This window comes from Symsagittifera roscoffensis, chromosome 9 (genome assembly GCF_963678635.1).
Source record: "Symsagittifera roscoffensis chromosome 9, txSymRosc1.1, whole genome shotgun sequence".
Lineage (NCBI taxonomy): Eukaryota > Metazoa > Xenacoelomorpha > Acoela > Convolutidae > Symsagittifera > Symsagittifera roscoffensis.
This window is the reverse complement of record NC_087070.1, coordinates 13,975,071-13,994,883: the sequence shown is the minus strand read 5'-3', so window position 1 is coordinate 13,994,883 and position 19,813 is coordinate 13,975,071. Positions and strand designations below refer to the sequence as shown.

At 34.5% G+C, this 19,813-nt stretch overlaps 1 protein-coding gene across 1 annotated transcript in view; it reads right to left on the bottom strand.

Moving 5' to 3' along the window:
- LOC134854440 (gamma-aminobutyric acid receptor subunit beta-like) overlaps positions 1–13,539 on the bottom strand; it is a gene marked incomplete in the record, with an annotated part of 163,300 nt that extends 149,761 nt beyond the window's left edge. The window contains 1 exon segment of the mRNA XM_063870690.1: positions 12,484–13,539. Coding sequence (XP_063726760.1) covers positions 12,484–12,723 — 240 coding nt within the window.
- Positions 13,540–19,813: the final 6,274 nt, after the last annotated feature.

Here is a 19,813-nt window from a genome sequence, read left to right as displayed (position 1 = left end):
TTTCCCACTGCATTTTTTGTAAACAGTTGAAGGGAAATCAGACATCGGGTATACAATTCGTTTTCTATAAAAAATACCGACAAATTAATAACAGAGAACATGTGAACAAAAAAAAATTGGTCGTTTTGAACTAAATATCCCGCCCCACTCAATTTTACTTGCAATTGAAAAAATCCGGTGTTCTCTTTTTTGGATGCACGCTCCTATGAAACAAACTTAGTTGTCGTGGCTAATTTTTTTTGGCATCTAAGTGGGTGGCAAAACAAACACAAAATAGGATTATATAAGTGTAAACAGTTTCTCGATTTCTACGAGCTTAAATAATTTTCAGGAGTTGGAAACAACTTCCGGAAAAAGCTAAGTTTTTGATTTTGAAAAATTTCACCAGTTTTTATTTGACTCAACAGCGTGCGAAATATCTAATTGAAATCTTTTTATTAAATAAAGAACAAAAAATATATCAATCTATATCGAATGACATAGCAATTATTTAAATGATAATAGTGTGTTTTGCTGCGAAATCGTCCGGAGAGATTTAGACACTCATACACTAGCATAGGTTATATAGTGTCCAGTTCGTTCTTATCTTATGTTTGAACATAGAGAAACAAATTTTCAATGAAATATTAAGGGTTATATGTTTCAGAGTCTTAGATGGTAAGTTCCAGAAGATGAGTTTCAAAAAAGGCGGCGCTCGACTTCGTCGATACAGCAATGTTTAAAGTCTTAAACGGTTTTGATTTTTAAAAAATTAAAAATTTGTTTGAGTTGTTTGATCAAGCGCAGCGTTTAAAAAGAATGGATTGTTGAAAAAAGTTAAAGTTTATAGAAAATGTGTAAGTTTACTCCATCGTATACTTTTCAGAGTATACAGTACAAGAGGTTCAGACATTACGCTCAAGTTCCCGTTTTGAATAAAATAGCTCAGTATTTTTTTTAGTTTGCGCATTAATTTCAACTGCATGATTAATCGTTTTAAATCCTCAATTAATTGAACTTAAAGATTTTAAATTCATTGCTTCCCATCAATTGTTTTGATGCGTTTGTTCTGTCCTTTCGTTCTGTTTGTTTGTTGAGAAAAATTTCTGCCTCAGCCAAACAAAGGGAAACTGTGTTCTTTTCAAATCTTCAATTCTAACAACGTCGCAAAACTTGTCGAAAAAATTTATAGTATAGTTCCAACATTCTCAACTTAGCGTATTGTTTGAAGAATCATACTAAAATGAATGGTTAGTTTTCTATAGTAGGTTCAACAGACTCCACTACTTACAATTCTTTAGCTACAACATCGACTCTCTTAAAGAACTGGTTCTTGAACGTTTCATGCGTTTTTTGTCAACAAGACGTTTTGTCGTCGTATGCTCTGATTTGTTCATTATTTGATAGGAATGGGAACTACTCAGTGGCAATCTCATTTATTCGCTACCTCACCAGGATTCTCATCACCGGCTGGCCTAGCATCAAGAACAGACTCAACGAAAGTTTTTGAAATTTCAACGTGTTATGTATGATACAAGTCAATAAATTTTTAAATACCGTACTCCAGGACCCATTTAAAAGTTGAAGAGTGGTGTTATAGGTGTTCCGTTGGATAAGTGGAAAATCGATATCAACTTTCGTTGCCGTTGTTTTAACAAATTATTCTCGTCCGCATATGTCTTCATATACTCCAATATATCTTCTCTAGTGAGATTGAAAGTTTTGAAAATTTGTAAGAAATCATCTGAAACCTTGTCACTACGTTGCACGTAGCCGTACAATGTCTCATCTGTAGCCCTACTTTACTCAGGTGTAACTGAGAAATCTCATATATTTCAAACTTAATGAAAATTAATATGTTTAACCCGCATTTGATCGAATTTATATTTTACTTTTATCAGCGTTCTCAGCCTATTTATAGTTCAGTGTAAAAGAAAAACCTCAAATTTATGGAAGGATTAGACTTTGACTTGGTTTTCAAGTCCCACCTTCCCAATAACGGAACTAAGTATCCGCTTATCGTAGATGAATTTTAAGAGCAAACTGTAAACTCGTAACAGTTTTTGAAAATTGCTCCTGCTGGAAGACAGGAATTTGAACAGAATATCAATCAAACACGAGTTGATTCTACAAAGAAAAAAGGGAAGAGTTGTGGAATTTTAAAATACACACATGCTTTTGTTCAAGTCTCCGAGAGATAATTTAAAAATCAATACACTAAATCAACGATAATATATCGAGTCTCAATTCAAAGAGTTGTATCAACCAGTAACATCAACTCCAGAAGACCAATTACATATCGGTTTAACCCCAAACAAGTGGATTCATTTAAATATTGATCCAACACCGATTCAGTTCCAAGGAAATGGTGATTTCAAACTGGAACAGAGACAAGTTTTTTGGGCGATGAGTGTACAATAAGACTCTATTTTTCCAGTCTCTCAAAGATTTTCCCTAAAATTTCGATAAAAAATCATTCTCAATTGACCAATAATTTTTCAGTTTCTGAGCTAGTGTCACGTAAACGTATTGTTGGTATCAAGATCGTCGGAACTAAAATGTGGTAGAATTCTTACAATTTTCAGAAATAACACAAAACGTAACTCTTGACCCAAAAGAAAACTCATTTTGAGTTCAACTAAAGGACTACAATTAATATCTATCATCACAACCATTTTCAATTATCGCCTAAAGCAGTATGAAACAGTTGGTATTCATCCCTTATTCAGGTTATCCAAAACCGTATCAAATATATTTTTTTCAATTAACCCAGCTGTAAGTGCGCAATTGCAATCAAAAACAACAAATCAACAACTGATTTTATTTTGAACTCTCTCAGAATAAAATGAGCCAGTTAGACAACCTCTTATTAAATAGTTAAGATAAAAAAGCATCAATACTAGACATTTTTTATGCTATTAAGAGAAAAAACACTGATTTGCTACAGATATAGCATACAACTCCCCGAGCTCCATCCAAAATTGTCAGTAACATTACAAAAATGTTGAAGCACATGACAGAGCAATCTAGATTTCCTGTAAATGATGTGTTGAGTGGAAAAAAGTTTACAATCCAAAACTTCTGGTACAAACTTTAGCCCAACTACAAGACGCTTTCGAAGACTTCAAGCTTTATCAAAATGTATCAATGAAATTTATAGTACGGACTTGGTTAAATATTTACTAGCAGCTGAAGGCATTTTCAACGATTTTATAGAATTCAGACAAAAAAAGTTAAGCCAGAGAAAATTTGCAAGCATTCAAAAAAAATGATATCTTGAAAAATTACTCCCAAAAAATTGTGAGTCGATAAATGAACAGAATTTGGAAGAGCTTTCAGAAAAATTTGCACGGATAAAAACATGGAAGTTTCGTTAACATGGAGTGAGACAAAAGCAGCCTTTGTAGTAAGAGCAATTCAATCTTTAAGGCATGTAATATATCGTTTTATTGAAGATCATTATGAGAAACTTGCTACTAAATTTCAATAAACTGTGTCTCAAACTGTTTGTCGTAAAAATCGGTGCATTTTATAGTTTCTCAGGATTGTGAAAAGTAGTATTTATCAATGTTGTATTACAAACGACTTAGAAACATAGCAAACCAAAATTCAAAATCGGAGACAGATTAACAATTCAGATAATATATTGAAAACATCATCAATACCAACATTAAAACAACAACATAAATCAACCAAGAGCTCGAAAACGACCGGAAAATGAGCTGATGAACTGTTCAGATTGATGATAAATTAGTTTTTTGTTTTTGTTCTTTGATTAGAAGTCATTGATTGTTTCATTATTGAGCTTGTTTCGATTGCTTCTTCTGATTGTAATCCAAATTACAGTCCTTGTTCATTTGAACTTTTCTATCGGAACAACTTTTGTTTCTTAAAGATGAATGGGAAGTTGCAATTTGAGAAATATCGTACCCCTCATAAAAACTAAATTTTACTGAGAGGAAACTTAAGTTCACAGATGGAAGAGAAAAATTGGAAGGCAAAAATAAGATTGAAACAAATTGTATTGAACCGCGGATTTATCCAAGTGCTGTTGAAATAAATTTTAGCATTGAAAGACAAATTTTTAGCATTAGGTGCAAAATTTTAAAACTAACGGAACTGATCTATCAGTGGATAAGATTACAAAAAAACAGCCGTTCATTTAACTGAGGATCAAGCCGTGCTTATCACTTAACGTGTTGATTTTAGTTATATTTTTAGTTGTGACTTTATTGAATTTAGACAGGGGTTATGTTGAGTGGAAAATATTCATTTTATTCTCGGACTTCTTACAATATTACAAGAAACCCTTCCTTGATATTATATAGCGTTATCAAAGAAATTGAAGTAGTCGGTGAAAAAAGAAATTGTTTTCTTTTCATTTCTGAAGTTAAAACACGGGGTTAAAAAAACTACAAGACATTAAATGAACTATAAGTCGTTTATGAGTCTACAATGTAACAAAATTCTTAAAAATCTCCTTCCATAGCATCAAGATAGAACTGAAGGAAACTACAGGCGTGAAAAATCTTTTGTTTCTGTGGGAAGCACGCGAATTCTTCTCGTATTTCGTAGGTTTTCCTTGAATCCATTTTGATTATTAATTCAAGCGAAGTGTTAGCTCAAAGTTCAATTTTCCCATTTTTTGTTGACAATTAAGACAGCGTGGAAGATTCTTTGGTACTCTTGCGCTAACTCTCGGGAAAACTGCATTCCCCTTTTTGATAAAAATATAGTCGCAGCTACGAAAAAAGTGGAGCAGTTTTGTACAAAAATGCAGCTCCAGAATATGAAAAAATTGTTAGTGGACTGAAGAAACTCAAACTACTTGCGAAAGATGTTTGACCAAATTCAGCTCGAAGACAGTTTGGAGGAGAAGAAATCTAAACTGAGAACTGGTTGAAGCTTTTCTCAAAAAACGAGTTCAAAAAACAGCCGCATTCGCAAATGAATTTAGACAAATCCAAGTGGAAAATATCACTACGGAGTTTTTACAAATTCTTTTTCAGAGAGTTTTGCAAAGTCCAACTTTTGGAATAAATTAATTCATCTGACAATCAGAAAATTGAGGCAGACTGTAGTCTCTATTTGGTTGCGCGTGATACCCACCCTAGCTTAAGGCTTCAATATACGAAGAAAAATTACTTGATACTAACAGAAAAGAAAATTCAGAGCAAAAAGCAATATCAGAAGATGAAACTTACATACCTTATAAATAGAATCTACTCAATTCTTTGTTTTCAAATTGAGAAGTCAATTTTTAACAAATCAATCGTGTACAATGCCAGGATATTGACTCAGCAGTGAGTAATAAAGGAAATTTTTTTCATGGATAATGTTTTTGAAATCGCTTAGGAACAGGAACAAAATTTTTTCACTCAATGGGAAATTCGCCATTATCTTCTTTACTTGCAAAAATTGTCACTACCACTAACCTAAGTTCAAATTCAACTCATTCGATTGATTTAGATCTATTTTTTAAATTTAAATGCTCTCTGATAATACAAATGTTACTCAAAAAAATGTTGATTGATCAGAATTTTCTAGACAATTTTCAGTGATTGAACCTAACCAGTAAATTTACGTGGAAACTATTGCAAAATCATTTATAGTTCCTTCTCATCAAAACCAGTTCATACAGAAAATTTTTTTGAATAGTGCTCCAATGAGACGAATAGCAACTACGATGAAATCAAACTCAGCTGTTGCTGGATCTTTTCATAAACAGTTTTTCCATAACAACAGTTTACTTCAGAGAGATGAAAATAATTTAAGGTGAAAGGGCAGTTGTTTCATTAGATACATCTTTTCATTGTCTGTCCATGTTACAACTTCGAAAGCAATGCAATCAATCGAAATTTTTCGAAAAAAACTATTTTCCGTCTCTTGACATGACTCCAGTGCAAGATGCATCTGAGCAGTTGCATTAACCAGGTCTTAGCGAAGAAAGCTTGAAACTTAACACAAATTTTTTCCTTAGATTTTCTTGGGAGCAATCAAAGGAATTGATTGTCTTGGTAGACAAAATTTTAAATATTCAAATTGACAATTTTGGAACGCTAAAATTGTTCATTTTTTTCTGATTATTTATAATCCTTCTAAATTATTGCAATTTTTTTTTCAAAAATTTCATTTCGATTGTTTTTGCAGTGTCCATTTAGATTTTCTTCAGATATACACCTCCCAAAAAACAGACATTGGATAGTGCCTTGTCAAAAAATCGAGAAACTTTGCAAAGCAGTGTTCAGCAATATATCTCTGTCCCGTACGTCAGACATGTATTTGGAGATTTAACGATAAAATTCCTAACGCATATAAGTCATTTCTTTTGATATTATGTCCTAAATTAAATTATGAAATGATGAACGTATTTCTTTTCAAGATAAAACAGGTAATAATTGCAAAGATGGATGTTTTTCACTTGTGCAAACCGTTGAGCGAATTTTTGAAATTAGATTCAAGTACTTTGGATCAAATGCAGCTCACCAAACCACTCAACTGACAAAATACTCTTTTGCAGTTATCGAATCGGCTCCAGGCAAGATTTGAGGAAAACCCAGATCAGATAAATAATCTATTTTGCAGATTAAATGGGATGAGAATGAGTAAATCATCGTTTTTTAACGAAAAAAAATGAGCGCATAATTCGAATGAAGTTTCAAATCACTGATAATTTGTGTGGTTTTTACGCAAATTGGTCAATTCTACCAGAAGAACTTGATAAATATTCGCTATGTTAAACTTTTGAATTTTGACTATAGATAATTTCAGACGCAAAAATTTCATTTTTTAAGCCAGTACGTTCACGCAAGAACTATAATTTTGTTGCAATAATCCATAATTTTTGTTTTTGTTATTCAGCATTAAAAAAATTTTACTAACAAAATTTTGGAAATTACACTAAGCTGTAACCCTCTTAAAAATATCCAGTAATATGTCGGAAAACCTTTAAAATTATAGTTTTTGAAAACTGGGAGAAACTTGATAAAAACTAGATGAAAATAAATTAATTGTGATTAATTTTAATAATGAATTTAAATCTACTTTTCCAGACAATTTTTGTTTGTCTCAACGCCAACTTTCTCAAAAATTACTCCGGATAGATGTATACCCTACAAATTATGAAGATCCAAAGTTTACAGTTTTTATGTTTTTGAGTAAACTGGTAAAGATATTTGGCGTAAAATGAAGATTGCGAAAAAAGAAAGATGAAATTTGGCCGTGATTGGAGATAATAGTTTATTATTTTAATTTCGCAACCAAAAAACTGAACTGGAAACGAAATTCTAGTCTGAGCAATGCATTTGTTTTCGATTGCATTTGTTGTTGCCAAATTTCACCCCATGTGTTATACTAAGCAATTCTCAGTCATAAGAAAACAAAAGTGACTTTTCAAGAGTTTTTTTGTTGCTGAGAAATTAATTTGCGGTAATTGGCGTCCCCGCTCACCACAGTGGGTAACATCTGTTCTTGCAAATTTGACAGATTCGGTTGAAAAATTTTTGTTTTTAATCACTACCTCGCTTAAATGAACAAACAATTATTTTGCTTGCCTACCTCAGCGTCCTCATTCATCGTGGAGGTTACATTTGACATATGTTGCAGTATTGATATACATGTTTGAGATAGTTTAAATTTACATCCACTACCCTGCTTGATTAAACGAACAAAATTGTGTACTTTTATCAACAATCTCGTTCCCCGCGGGAGATAACATCTGATGCAGTTTTGACAGATCTCGATCAGACTACCAAACTTTGTTGTATCGGCAAAACATGACGAATTTTTTTTTCATAATTTAGCATCTGGAACTTGTTAAAAAGTAGGGGAAAACCGGATACTCTATAGCCTATGTTAGTAAATGAGGGTCTTCATTATCATGGACAATTTTGACCCATTGTACGCTTAAAAATTTTTTATTGACGATCTCAAAAAATTACGAACCTGCTCCACTCAAATTTAGCAGGTCATCTCTTTTCAACATTCAAGTTAACGATATAAAAACCACCTCAAACTGTCAGATTATATTATACGCAAATGAAACAGTTTTACTCTCGAGTGGAATGAATCTAAAACTATCCATTAAAACACAAATACTTAACATTTAATTAGATTGCTTTTGTTTTCACTATCTGAAAATTTGAAAAGAACAAACTGACCGTATAAATCATTCTACCAAAAAGAAAGATTCAAAAAAAAACAAGAGCTCCAGATTGTTGGACAATTAAAAGAAAAGTAAAAGAAACAACATTTTTATATATAGTTGTTTGAAATATCAAGACGGTATTAAACAGCTTTTCTTGAAAATGGAACATGGCATTGAAACCAATATAGAGTCAGTGGCTGTATACCGAAAAAAAAAGAAAACTACAATCTCATTGCCTTGGTCTTAAGCCATCTTCAATATCTGGCGTTGATCTTTGCAACACACACCAAATTTTTACTTCTCACACTTCAGATTCAACTAAGTTGGGCTGCTAAACCTGCTTTCATAAACGTCAATTTGATTCTTCAGCTGTACTTAAAGCGAATATTGGCTTTTTATTACGCAAGTTTCTGCTTGCGTATAGAATCACGTCAGGTTATCAAATTGTGCCTCAGCAAAAACACGCTCTTCCAATCAGAAAAAGGTGTATCCTTACCAAACTCAGAGGTTTATTATCATCTTTGAACTGAGAAGCTCTTTCAAATCACACGCTCTCACAGGAAAAATAACTAAAAAATCGTCATTAGTAAGAGCATTATGTTATACAACAACATCCCTTTTAGATGCTTAAACGATATTAATTTTGCGAATGGTAAAACAACTAAGTTACAATACAAATTCAACTTCTGGATCAACTTGAGAAGGAGTCAGGTCAAAGTATTTTGGAAAACGTACAAGATTGATAGTTTATTTTACCAACTACACTAAAACTGTACACTGCCTGATTTCCGGTCAATTGTTTGCTTGAAACACATCAACTGAAAAGGCAGTGTTTTCATAGTTTTCTTCTTTATCGAGACCCTCGAAATACATTGTTAGACCTCATTCAATGTTTGATATGGCTGATTATTTTAACTTGGTTATGAATTTTGAATTTATGGGATTCAGAGGGCTTGTGTTAAAAGCTATATCTTGACACTCGCTATCATTACACTGAGACTCTTAAAAGAATCAATTTGAGCTTGGTTTTTTGGGCTAGCTCAGGAATCTCTTCTTGACCCAATGTTTTTCTGTCGATACTTAAATTTACATCATCTTCATATAGTCACGGCAAAAAATTTTGCTTTTTTATGCAAATGACACTGTTTTGAAATTCGCAAACTAAAAAAATGTATTGCTTTCACACATCAATCGCCTTTGTATTGAAGGCTTGCTTAATTGATATTATACTAATATTTGATATCAAAAAACACGTGACGGGACAAAAAATTACACAAGTCAAAAACACTGAAAAATAGGAGGTAGCATTTTTTAAATTTCTCCGAAATGATTTCGACAGAACCGAATTTCATAGGTACATTGAAATTTTTTTTAACAGGACAGCACTAAATATTTGCTTATAAAATTATGTTCAGCTGTTTATCCAACATGGAGTTTTGGTTCAGGAAAACACAGACAAAATCACATTTTTCGAACTCGATATGAAAATCACAAGGCTAATTAGAAATCTTTTTTCTTTCAACCGCAAGACGATTCAACTAGTGAATTAATGCATGAAAATATAAATTATGCAAGCAAAGAAATTTTTATGTCATAAATTTCAAAATTAACAGAAAATTTGTGTTGAGAGGGCTAGTTTGAGTCATCGAGGGATGCCATAACTGAACAGGAGTTGAGCACGATATATTAATTATAATGAACTATGATGATTGTTTTCCGAAATTTTATCGGGACAAATTGATAGGCGAACACATCCTCAACTTTTTGTCCGTGAATAGTTTTCTGTTTGCCTTTCAGGAATGCCCTCCACTATTTGTCTACTGATTTGAGAATTGGCTCTTTTGATTTTTTCATTCCTTCCCATTCCGTCGACGCTAAAGCTAGCTGTTCTGTAGTTTTGAAGCAGTCCATCGATCACCATCTATTTTGAACCTGAGTTAGAGGCAACTATATTTACCCAAGCCGTTGACATTTAGGTGTTCATTTTTGCGGTCGAATTGAAGTGTGAAAGGTAAAGACCTGGATGTGCGCAGCTTTCGATTACGAACGTCGTCTGCGATATCGAGTAGTTTTGGGGTAGCTAAAATTAGATTAGACTGTAGTCTGGGTGAAACAAGTTCAAGCAATCTTGCTGCCCGATAACAATCCAGTGGGCAGAAAACGCAGTGCCTGAGCTCCAGTTTGTTGCATAGCAATTCCACAGTCTAATGTTCGATTGGTTTTGTTACATTTTTCGGATGCTCTGAACTCTAATTCACAGTCGTGTGAATTTAGCAAGTGTAGCTTACGCCAACTTTCATCTTCCACGCGACCAGCGAAGTGCAACTGGACTTCCTCGCTTGAAGCCAATAATTTTGCCAGCAGTTTGGATTGATCCTTTATTTACAGCATGTTTTCAGATTGTTTCGAAAGGCTATATTGCGACATGACTGATACGTCTTAATCGTTGGCCGCACCTTTTGACAACACAGTTGGCGAGTACTTAGTTGAGGAAAGTAGCACACAAACAGACATGGATTTCTGTGCACTTTGGAAATGATGGTAAGTTTGGTTACTAGAACGGGTCGGTTGACAGGGGGAGGAAAAACAAGCAGTCACTCAACTTTCATTCCTGTTATTAGGCCGTTAATGAACCTACCCGCATCCAAGTTTAGGCGTAAATAATCGATTATAACGGATTATTATGATGATTTTTTGACAATTATAATCGATTATAATTACCAAAATTAGGTCCTTAAGGAATTTATAATTGATTATAATCGTGATATTTTCCATGAGATTATAATCTCTTATAATCGATTATAATTGATTATAGTTCTTACTAAAAACCCTTAAAATCAATTATAATCGATTATAATCGATTATAATCTCTTATTTTGCCGGAATTTTTCTATTTTCGAATTGTATCTTATGGGTTATTATTTTTGTGTCAATAAGAAAATCTCTAAAAGAGAGATCTCTTGAACACTTTGGTTCATCTGAACACAAAGTTTTACCACGAAACAAAAGTTTCACAGAGATCCTGTCATATGACTGGAAAGTTTCTCGCGGTAGATGAAAGATAATTTTTCCGAATCAATCATGAAACTAAATCAATTTGCTGATGTTTTGGTGTTTTTAAAAGCTTAAAATATGCATCACAAAACAACTCTAATGGGGAAGAAATGGAAAAAAAAACTTATAAATATGAATTAAATGGAAAATTTTGAAAAATTTTCTCTCATTTTTCATAGGAACCAACGTCCACAAAAAGCATAAAATATAAGCAATTTAGATGCAACTTCGAAGACAAAAATGGACAAACAAAAGGGATTATAATCAATTATAATCGATTATAATGGATTTTTGTGCAAAACTAACGAAATAGAATTTTGAATAAAAATAATGGATTATAATCAATTATAATCGATTATAATTGTATGGAAAAATAGACGAATAAATAATCGATTATAATTAATTATAATTAATTATAATTTGATTTGAAAAAAAAGAGATTATAATCAATTATTAATTGATTAAAATCGATTGTTTCTCAATTTTAGTGAGACTGGTACTAAAATCGTAATATAATCGATTATTAACGCTTGAAACTGGATGCGGGTAATGATGTTCACTATTTTTTGCTTCAAAAGGACGACGACGACGAAGACGACAGCTATTGCTGTGATTTGTGGAAGACCTCTCCGTGTCAATGCTACAATGTGTGGGGAATTATGGGCTTGTCATGAATGAGGAAACATACATCCTTGCAGCACACAGTCACACGATTGATTCTCCGCAAGTGGGCGATAGAAGGACCAGTCAGATGAACTTGTTTCTATCTGGCGACTGCTTCACTGCACTGCACATCAGTTCCAGAATTGGGTTCTCTTCAATCAGCTCTGCCATAGGATGAGGAGGTGAGTATGAAGGAAATGGTAGCAATCGACCCCAGTGGAGGTGCTCTCTTTCTCGTTCAACTTTCAAGGTCAAGCACAAAAACAATGTATGAGTACTCGACCGAAACAGAATAGTCGAGACATGGTCTGTGTCGAGCAAAAACTCGAACAAACAGAGGGTGTAAAAACACCAAGAATAGAGTCGACTCTATCCATGCATGTTCTTCACAGTCTGTCTGCACCGCATAGGGATGACACCTGTTTCGATCTCCTGGTATTGTATCCACTATTCTTTTTAGGTCGAGCACTAACCAAACATGAAGTGAGCACCCCACCCGGCAGTGATTGCGGGAACGGGTTGCTAATGCACTATATATTTTTCTACTAATTTTTCACAAAATAGCAATATACATAATTGATTTTTTACCATGCATTTTTTCCAGTGATCGAAATATGAAACTTGTGTTAGGATTGACTTACAATTTCAATGCCGTCAAATGAAATGGTGTTTTCAACTTCGGACACGACTTGCATTCGGTCTACGAACAAACCGAACATGAGGCCAATGTCCTCCGGCTGAACAAACACCTCCAAATTGGCCAGCGGCTGAATCTTCTTCTCCTCCTCGCCCACTCCATTTTGTTGCTGTGCATTAACAATAAAGAAGTGTGCATTAAGTAAGTAGAGAAGCAGATTTGAAGAGTAGGCAGCCACTTTCATACTTGCTCGTCAAATTTAACCAAAAACAAACCTGTAGCTAAAGTGAATTCTACAAAATGTACAAATTAGTTTTAATCGGAGTTTGAATCGATTAAAAATAGGGACTTAAGCCAAATGTGTTAGTTGTTGAGCAAAAAAGTAATGAAATAGGTTGCAAAATATAAACTGCTCAAAATTTGGCAAATAAATTGTGGCTGGGAAAAGTGGTAAGCACATGAAAAAGCAATTGCCGGATGCTCATGGGAAAGGGTATGCGGTGATGTTGTCAAAACAAATGGTGCTCTAGTTGAACAGTTGATTACGGGATATTGCAAAGTTTCCTCTGGGGGTTTGACTTGATGCGGATGATTTGGGCAAAACAAGGTAGCAGTTTGACGAACATAAAAGCATCAGCAGAACTTTGTTCGGAGAATACTAATGAAACACTTCACTTAGAGAGAGTAATAATGATGAAATTGTTTCAGAAACGAAACGAAGGCAAAGCAGTTCAATTCTTGATAAAAAGATTAAGAGATTTGTTGAAGTGGACCATTGCTGATAAATGTGGGTGACTTCTCACAAGTAGGCCTAATATTGTTGGTGGCATTTGGGTTTGTGTTCTAATGCAGAGACGCAACTTCTTCTGACATAATCTCCTTTAAGCGCCTGCTTTGACCTTGAGCTCCTTTCAAACTAATGTACAGACAGGGGCAGCTCAGGTCGTGACAGATTAAACCATGTTAGGCTCTTGTTATTAAAAATTCATGCATGGATGCTTTTAACTGCTGAAATCAAACTTGCGCAAATAACTGGTTGAGCTAACAGGCTGTTGTAAGTTATAGCTTCCAAAGTGAGTATACAATAAAAACATAATTTGGAGATGATACGCTCTCGTACGCATCTATTATTCGAAAGTATATAATGACAAAAACCAATAGGACCAGAAAGCTTAAAAAATGTGATGTTTAATTTTTTTCCCACTTGTTGAAATCACAAGAAACTTGTTTACCATCCAGCTATTTCCATTTTTATGCTTTTTAAAAAACGTTTGCTACTTAAGTCTGAAAAGAAGGCTTGATTTTTACCCAGGTCGAGGTGCTCACTTTACGTTTCGGCTGTCAAAGTCGAGCACATGTCAAAGCTCGACAGAAAAGGAATAACCCAGACAGGAGTTTGGGTCAAGCACAAATTCGAAACATAACTCGAGCACGGTCGAGCACAGTCAAGCACGGTCGAGAACAGCCAAGCGCGTTCGAAACATACCTAGAGCACGGTCGAAACATACCTCTAGCACGGTCGAAATATACCTCGAGCACGGTCGAGCAGAGTCGACCACGGTCGAAACATACCTCGAGCACGGTCGAAAAATAACTCGAGCACGGTCGAAACATACCTAGAGCACGGTCGAAACATAAATAGAGCACGGTCGAAACATACCTCCAGCACGGTCGAAACATACCTCGAGCACGGTCGAGCAGAGTCGAGCACGGTCGAAACACATCTCGAGCACGGTCGAAAAATAACTCGAGCACGGTCGAAACATACCTCGAGCACGGTCGAGCAGAGTCGAGCACGGTCGAAACATACCTCGAGCACGGTCGAAAAATAACTCGAGCACGGTCGAAACATACCTAGAGCACGGTCGAAACATAAATAGAGCACGGTCGAAACATACCTCCAGCACGGTCGAAACATACCTCGAGCACGGTCGAGCAGAGTCGAGCACGGTCGAAACACATCTCGAGCACGGTCGAAAAATAACTCGAGCACGGTCGAAACATACCTCGAGCACGGTCCAAACATCCCTCGAGCACGGTCCAAACATACCTAGAGCACGGTCGAAACATACCTGGAGCACGGTCGAGCACAGTCGAGTACGTTCCAAACATATCTAGAGAACGGTCGAAACAAACCTCGAGCACGGTCCAAACATACCTAGAGCACGGTCGAAACATACCTAGAGCACGGTCGAAACATACCTCGAGCACGGTCGAAACATACCTCGGATTGCCTGATTGTGTACCCGGGATGACCAAAAATACTAGTCATACAATTTCCATTTATGGAAAAATGCTAGTCATACACTTTCCATACAATTCCATACGTAGAGAAAATTGCATGAAAGGTCTATGATTAGTATTTTTTTCATATATGGAAATTGTATGACTAGCAATTTTCCATAAAACAAAAATAATGATTTTTTACATTTTATTTTCTCAAAATTTGCTGGTTGTGTTCGTAACCGAACACAAAAATGACATAAACCTTGATTACTCAAGCGTAGTAACCAACGGTTTGGCCGTCGTCTCGCATTAAAAATGCATTGGAAACAGCCTGATATGTGTTAGTTTTGCCTCAGATAAATAATATAACGAAAGTAATGAACTTTTAAATTTTGGCAATAATTTTCAAAGATGATTATTTCTAAAATTTGAATTTTAAAATTAACAGACATTGATCAAGGCATACAAAAACATGTCATACAAAAGATAGAGGAGTTTTAAGCGTTTTTGAAAAAAGTTATGAAAAGAAAAGGAAAAAAAATTCAATATTAGTATATCCAAGACTACGTTATACACACAAAAAATTAAATTTTGCATGCACAATTTTTTTTTTCAAAAGATGTTTGTTTGAATACGAAAATCAAATTGCGTTTGAAAAAAAAACACAAAAAGTTTTTGGGGCAATTTCAAAAATATTTAGAAAAATTTTTGTCGTCGCCACCAAAAAAATGCTATTCAGACAATTTTCATATATGGAAATTGTATGACTAGTGTTTTTTTTTCAGAAAACAAAAATAAAAAAAAGTCAAAGTTTTCAGTCGTAGCAGCCCAAAAACTCTTAAAGGTTTTGCGAGCAGTTGAATTGATTGTTCAAAGCTTTTTTTTTCACAAAAAAATTTTTTTTTTCAAAATTCTAATCATACAATTTCCATATATGGAAATTGTATGGTTATCATTTTTTTCATACCATTTTTTTTTCCTTTTTTTAATGAAAAGATACCAATTTCGATACCAAAACAACTATAAAATACCTTTGAATTTTGATTAAACTCGTTTTGCAAAAATGTATGAAATTTGTATGACTAGCATTTTTCCATAGACTAAGTGTATGAAATTGTATAATTAGCATTTTCGGTCTATGGAGGTCAACCCGGGAACATACCTCGAGCACGGTCGAAATATACCTCGAGCAAGGTCGAAACATACCTCGAGCACGGTCGAGCACCGTCAAAACATACCTCGAGCAAGGTCGAGCACAGTCGAGCACAGCCAAGCACGGTCGAGCACATCGAGCACGGTCGAAACATACCTCGAGCATGGTCGAGCAGAGTCGAGCACGGTCGAAACATACCTCGAGCATGGTCGAAAAATAACTCGAGCACGGTCGAAACATACCTCGAGCACGGTCCAAACATACCTCGAGCAAGGTCGAAACATATCTCGAGCACGGTCGAGCACCGTCAAAACATACCTCGAGCACGGTCGAGCACAGTCGAGCACAGCCAGGCACGGTCGAGCACATCGAGCACGGTCGAAACATACCTCGAGCATGGTCGAGCAGAGTCGAGCATGGTCGAAAAATAACTCGAGCACGGTCGAAACATACCTCGAGCACGGTCCAAACATACCTCGAGCACGGTCTAAACATACCTAGAGCACGGTCGGAACACACCTAGAGCACGGTCGAAACATACCTCGAGCACGGGCGAAACATACCTCGAGCACGGGCGAAACATACCTCGAGCACAGTCGAAACATATCTCGAGCACGGTCGAGCAGAGTCGAGCACGGTCGAAACATACCTCGAGTACGGTCGAAAAATAACTCGAGCACGGTCCAATGATACCTCAAGCACGGTCCAAACATACCTAGAGCACGGTCGAAACATACCTAGAGCACGGTCCAAACATACCTCCAGCACGGTCGAAACACAACTCGGGCACGGTTCAAAAAAACCTAGAGCACGGCCAATACATACCTGGAGCACGGTCAAAATATACCTCGAGCACGGTCGAAATATACCTCGAGCACAGTCGAAACATATCTCGAGCACGGTCGAGCAGAGTCGAGCACGGTCGAAACATACCTCGAGCACGGTCGAAAAATAACTCGAGCACGGTCGAAACATACCTCGAGCTCGGTCCAAACATACCTCAAGCACGGTCCAAACATACCTAGAGCACGGTCGAAACATACCTAGAGCACGGTCGAAACATACCTCCAGCACGGTCGAAACACAACTCGGGCACGGTTCAAAAAAACCTAGAGCACGGCCATTACATACCTGGAGCACGGTCAAAACATACCTCGAGCACGGTCGAAATATACCTTGAGCACGGTCGAGCACATTCGAGTACGGTCCAAACATACCTAGAGCACGGTCAAAACATACCTCGAGCACGGTCGAAAGTAGTAGATGTTGGAGCTGAAGTGGGGGGTGGACCCTGAAGACCCACATGTATTAAGATAGGGAATAGAGCATCCGGTCTTCAAGCTATGTATTAAGATTGGATATAGAGTCTACAATGTATTAAGATAGGGAATACCGATGGTAAGGTTTCAGTGTTATGGTATGAGAAAGAAAAACGAAAATTTTTGGCGCGCGTTATCTAATTGGGAATAATTAATTGTTAAATTCAAAACACGATAAGATTAGCTGTTATTAAACCTACTTTATTAGATAATCTTATTTCTATCTACTTGAAAAATTGCTAAAAATTACTGAAGTTTCGAAAAAATTCAAACTTTTTGAGAAAAAATTGCAAAAATCTCAAGTATTTGGAAAAAATTGCAAAAATTTCAAGTATTTGGAAAAAAATTTTAAAAAAATCTCATAATTTTGGCTAATGTATTGTTGCTTTTGATCTAATTTTAAACAAACTTTTACGTAGAGCTTTTTAAAAATAAGCTAAGACTGTATTTTAATTGGCATTATGTGAGACAATGATACAAAATTTTGAATAAAAAAATGACTTTTTCCACAATTTTTTCTCAAAATATTGAAATACAATGAAGTTTACCTTAATTTGAGCAAAATATTTGGTTATACAATGCTCTAAACACTGAAAAGAAGGTTCAGAGTAGCAGAATCAATATTGAAACTTCCGGAAAACAGTGAAATTAGTCGGAATTTTCGAGAAGGTAAAATGAAAATTAATCAAATTTACATGAAATTTCCATTTCGAACCTTCTATTTTGGTTTTTAACTGTTTTTTTTGTCCAGTTCAGGGATTATTTTTAGAAATCTCATTTTAAATGAACATTAAGGGCAATATTCTATGAAATTTCTAAAACAAACTCCATGATTCAACTCCTCCTCATTTTTTTCTCATTGAATTACCCAAATTTGTACAAAAATTACAAATTGTGAGAAATTTTTCATGTTAAAAATTAGAAATTTCAGATTATTGATAAAAATGAACAGTTTATTGCTAAAATTGTTTAAAATGGGATAAATGTTTCTTAACAATTTATTCGATATTGGCTCAAATTCAACGAAAACTTCTTCATAACTGATGATTATTTCTCTGTTGCTTCTGCAACATAACTTTCAAGATTTTCCGTAGAGTTTTTCCATGTTTTAAAGTTATTCTTGCTTTCAGTTTAATACATGTTTTCGCTATTGAACACACTTTACTAGAAAATTTAGTCAAAACTGGAGAATTTAGGAGGAAAATAGTATCAATTGAACGAACAATTTGCTGGCAGAGACGAAATTAGAACTGATACCGTATGATTATTACAATAAAAAATGTTAATATCTTCCTCAAGGTTCCCCTGTTCAGTTGCTATTGTAAACTTTTTAAGCAAAAATACACATTTTGGGATCAAGAACTATCATTTTTCTTGCAAAATAGTTATTAAATCGCTTTTTTTTCTTAATTTATGACGGAAATTTTCTCAAAAATATCCAAGTGAGAAAGAATTTGTGCTAGTTAAAGCATTCAAAAAGATATGTACAAAATGAGAATATAAAGGTGTATTTTTACGATCTAAGAATAAATTAGGAGCAGCTCTATTAGTTATAATCTGAAAATCTCCGGAAATACGCAAGAGAACCTAGTTCCTAACATCTACAATATAAAAACTTCTGAAAGAGCGAGTCTCAAAAAATTGATTTAGCAAAGCAAATCAAGGTGCAAACTGGAACAATTGTGTAATTTTCTGATTTTTATTAAGAAAAAAACTCTATGTAGTAAAAATGTAGTAATGTATTGTATATAGTGTTGTATATTGTATGTAGTCTTGTGTTTTGTTTATAGCAAGGAAAAGTAGATCTTGAAAGCAAGTTTTCGATTTATGCTTTATGTATCTTCTTCCAAAAGATGTCGAATTGGGTTTGCTTTTCAAAAATTATCCTCAAAAAATTTAATCTTTCATATAAAGTACCTAATATATCAAATGATAACAATTTTTTCTAATGAATTACGCATAAATATAAGACTTTGAGAATTTAATGTCGGATTTTTTCTCAAGATATACTTTATAAGCTAAATTTTAGTAAAATTATCTCAAATCTCCTAAGGAATAAAGTGAGTTTCTATCTCATTTTAGCATTTTCTCAGTTTCTGCTTCATCTACTATCTACCAAATGAATCCAATTTGAGCAATTTTTTACTTGAAAATTGAATTTTAGATGGAAAAATGTATCGTTTCAACGAACGTTCAAATATCCGAAGCTGAATTAATACCATAAATCCTTTCCTAAAAAGCTTTAAGGATTTTCTCAACCTCATAACTGTATAATGCTGTTTTAAATCTGAATTTCTATTTTAGACTAAAATTTTAGTTGGAATGATGTATATCATTGTCTTGAAACTTTCAAAGTTTAGCAAAATATACATTTTTTCCAGGTTATTTATCAATTTCTTTTCTGAAATCATCAAAAAATCAATAGAAAAACATAATTCTTAATAAGTCAAACCACATTATCTGCTTAAAAAACTCTGCTCTATGAACACTTTTACAAGCACTAAACAAGGAAAACTTTAAAATAGTAACTACAAAAAACCTTTCAATTAGTTGATGTTTTCCACATATCCAAGTTTTACAATTTTTAGGCGAATACTTAAATACTCATTAGCATAGGTTATGCACTTTACTACAAA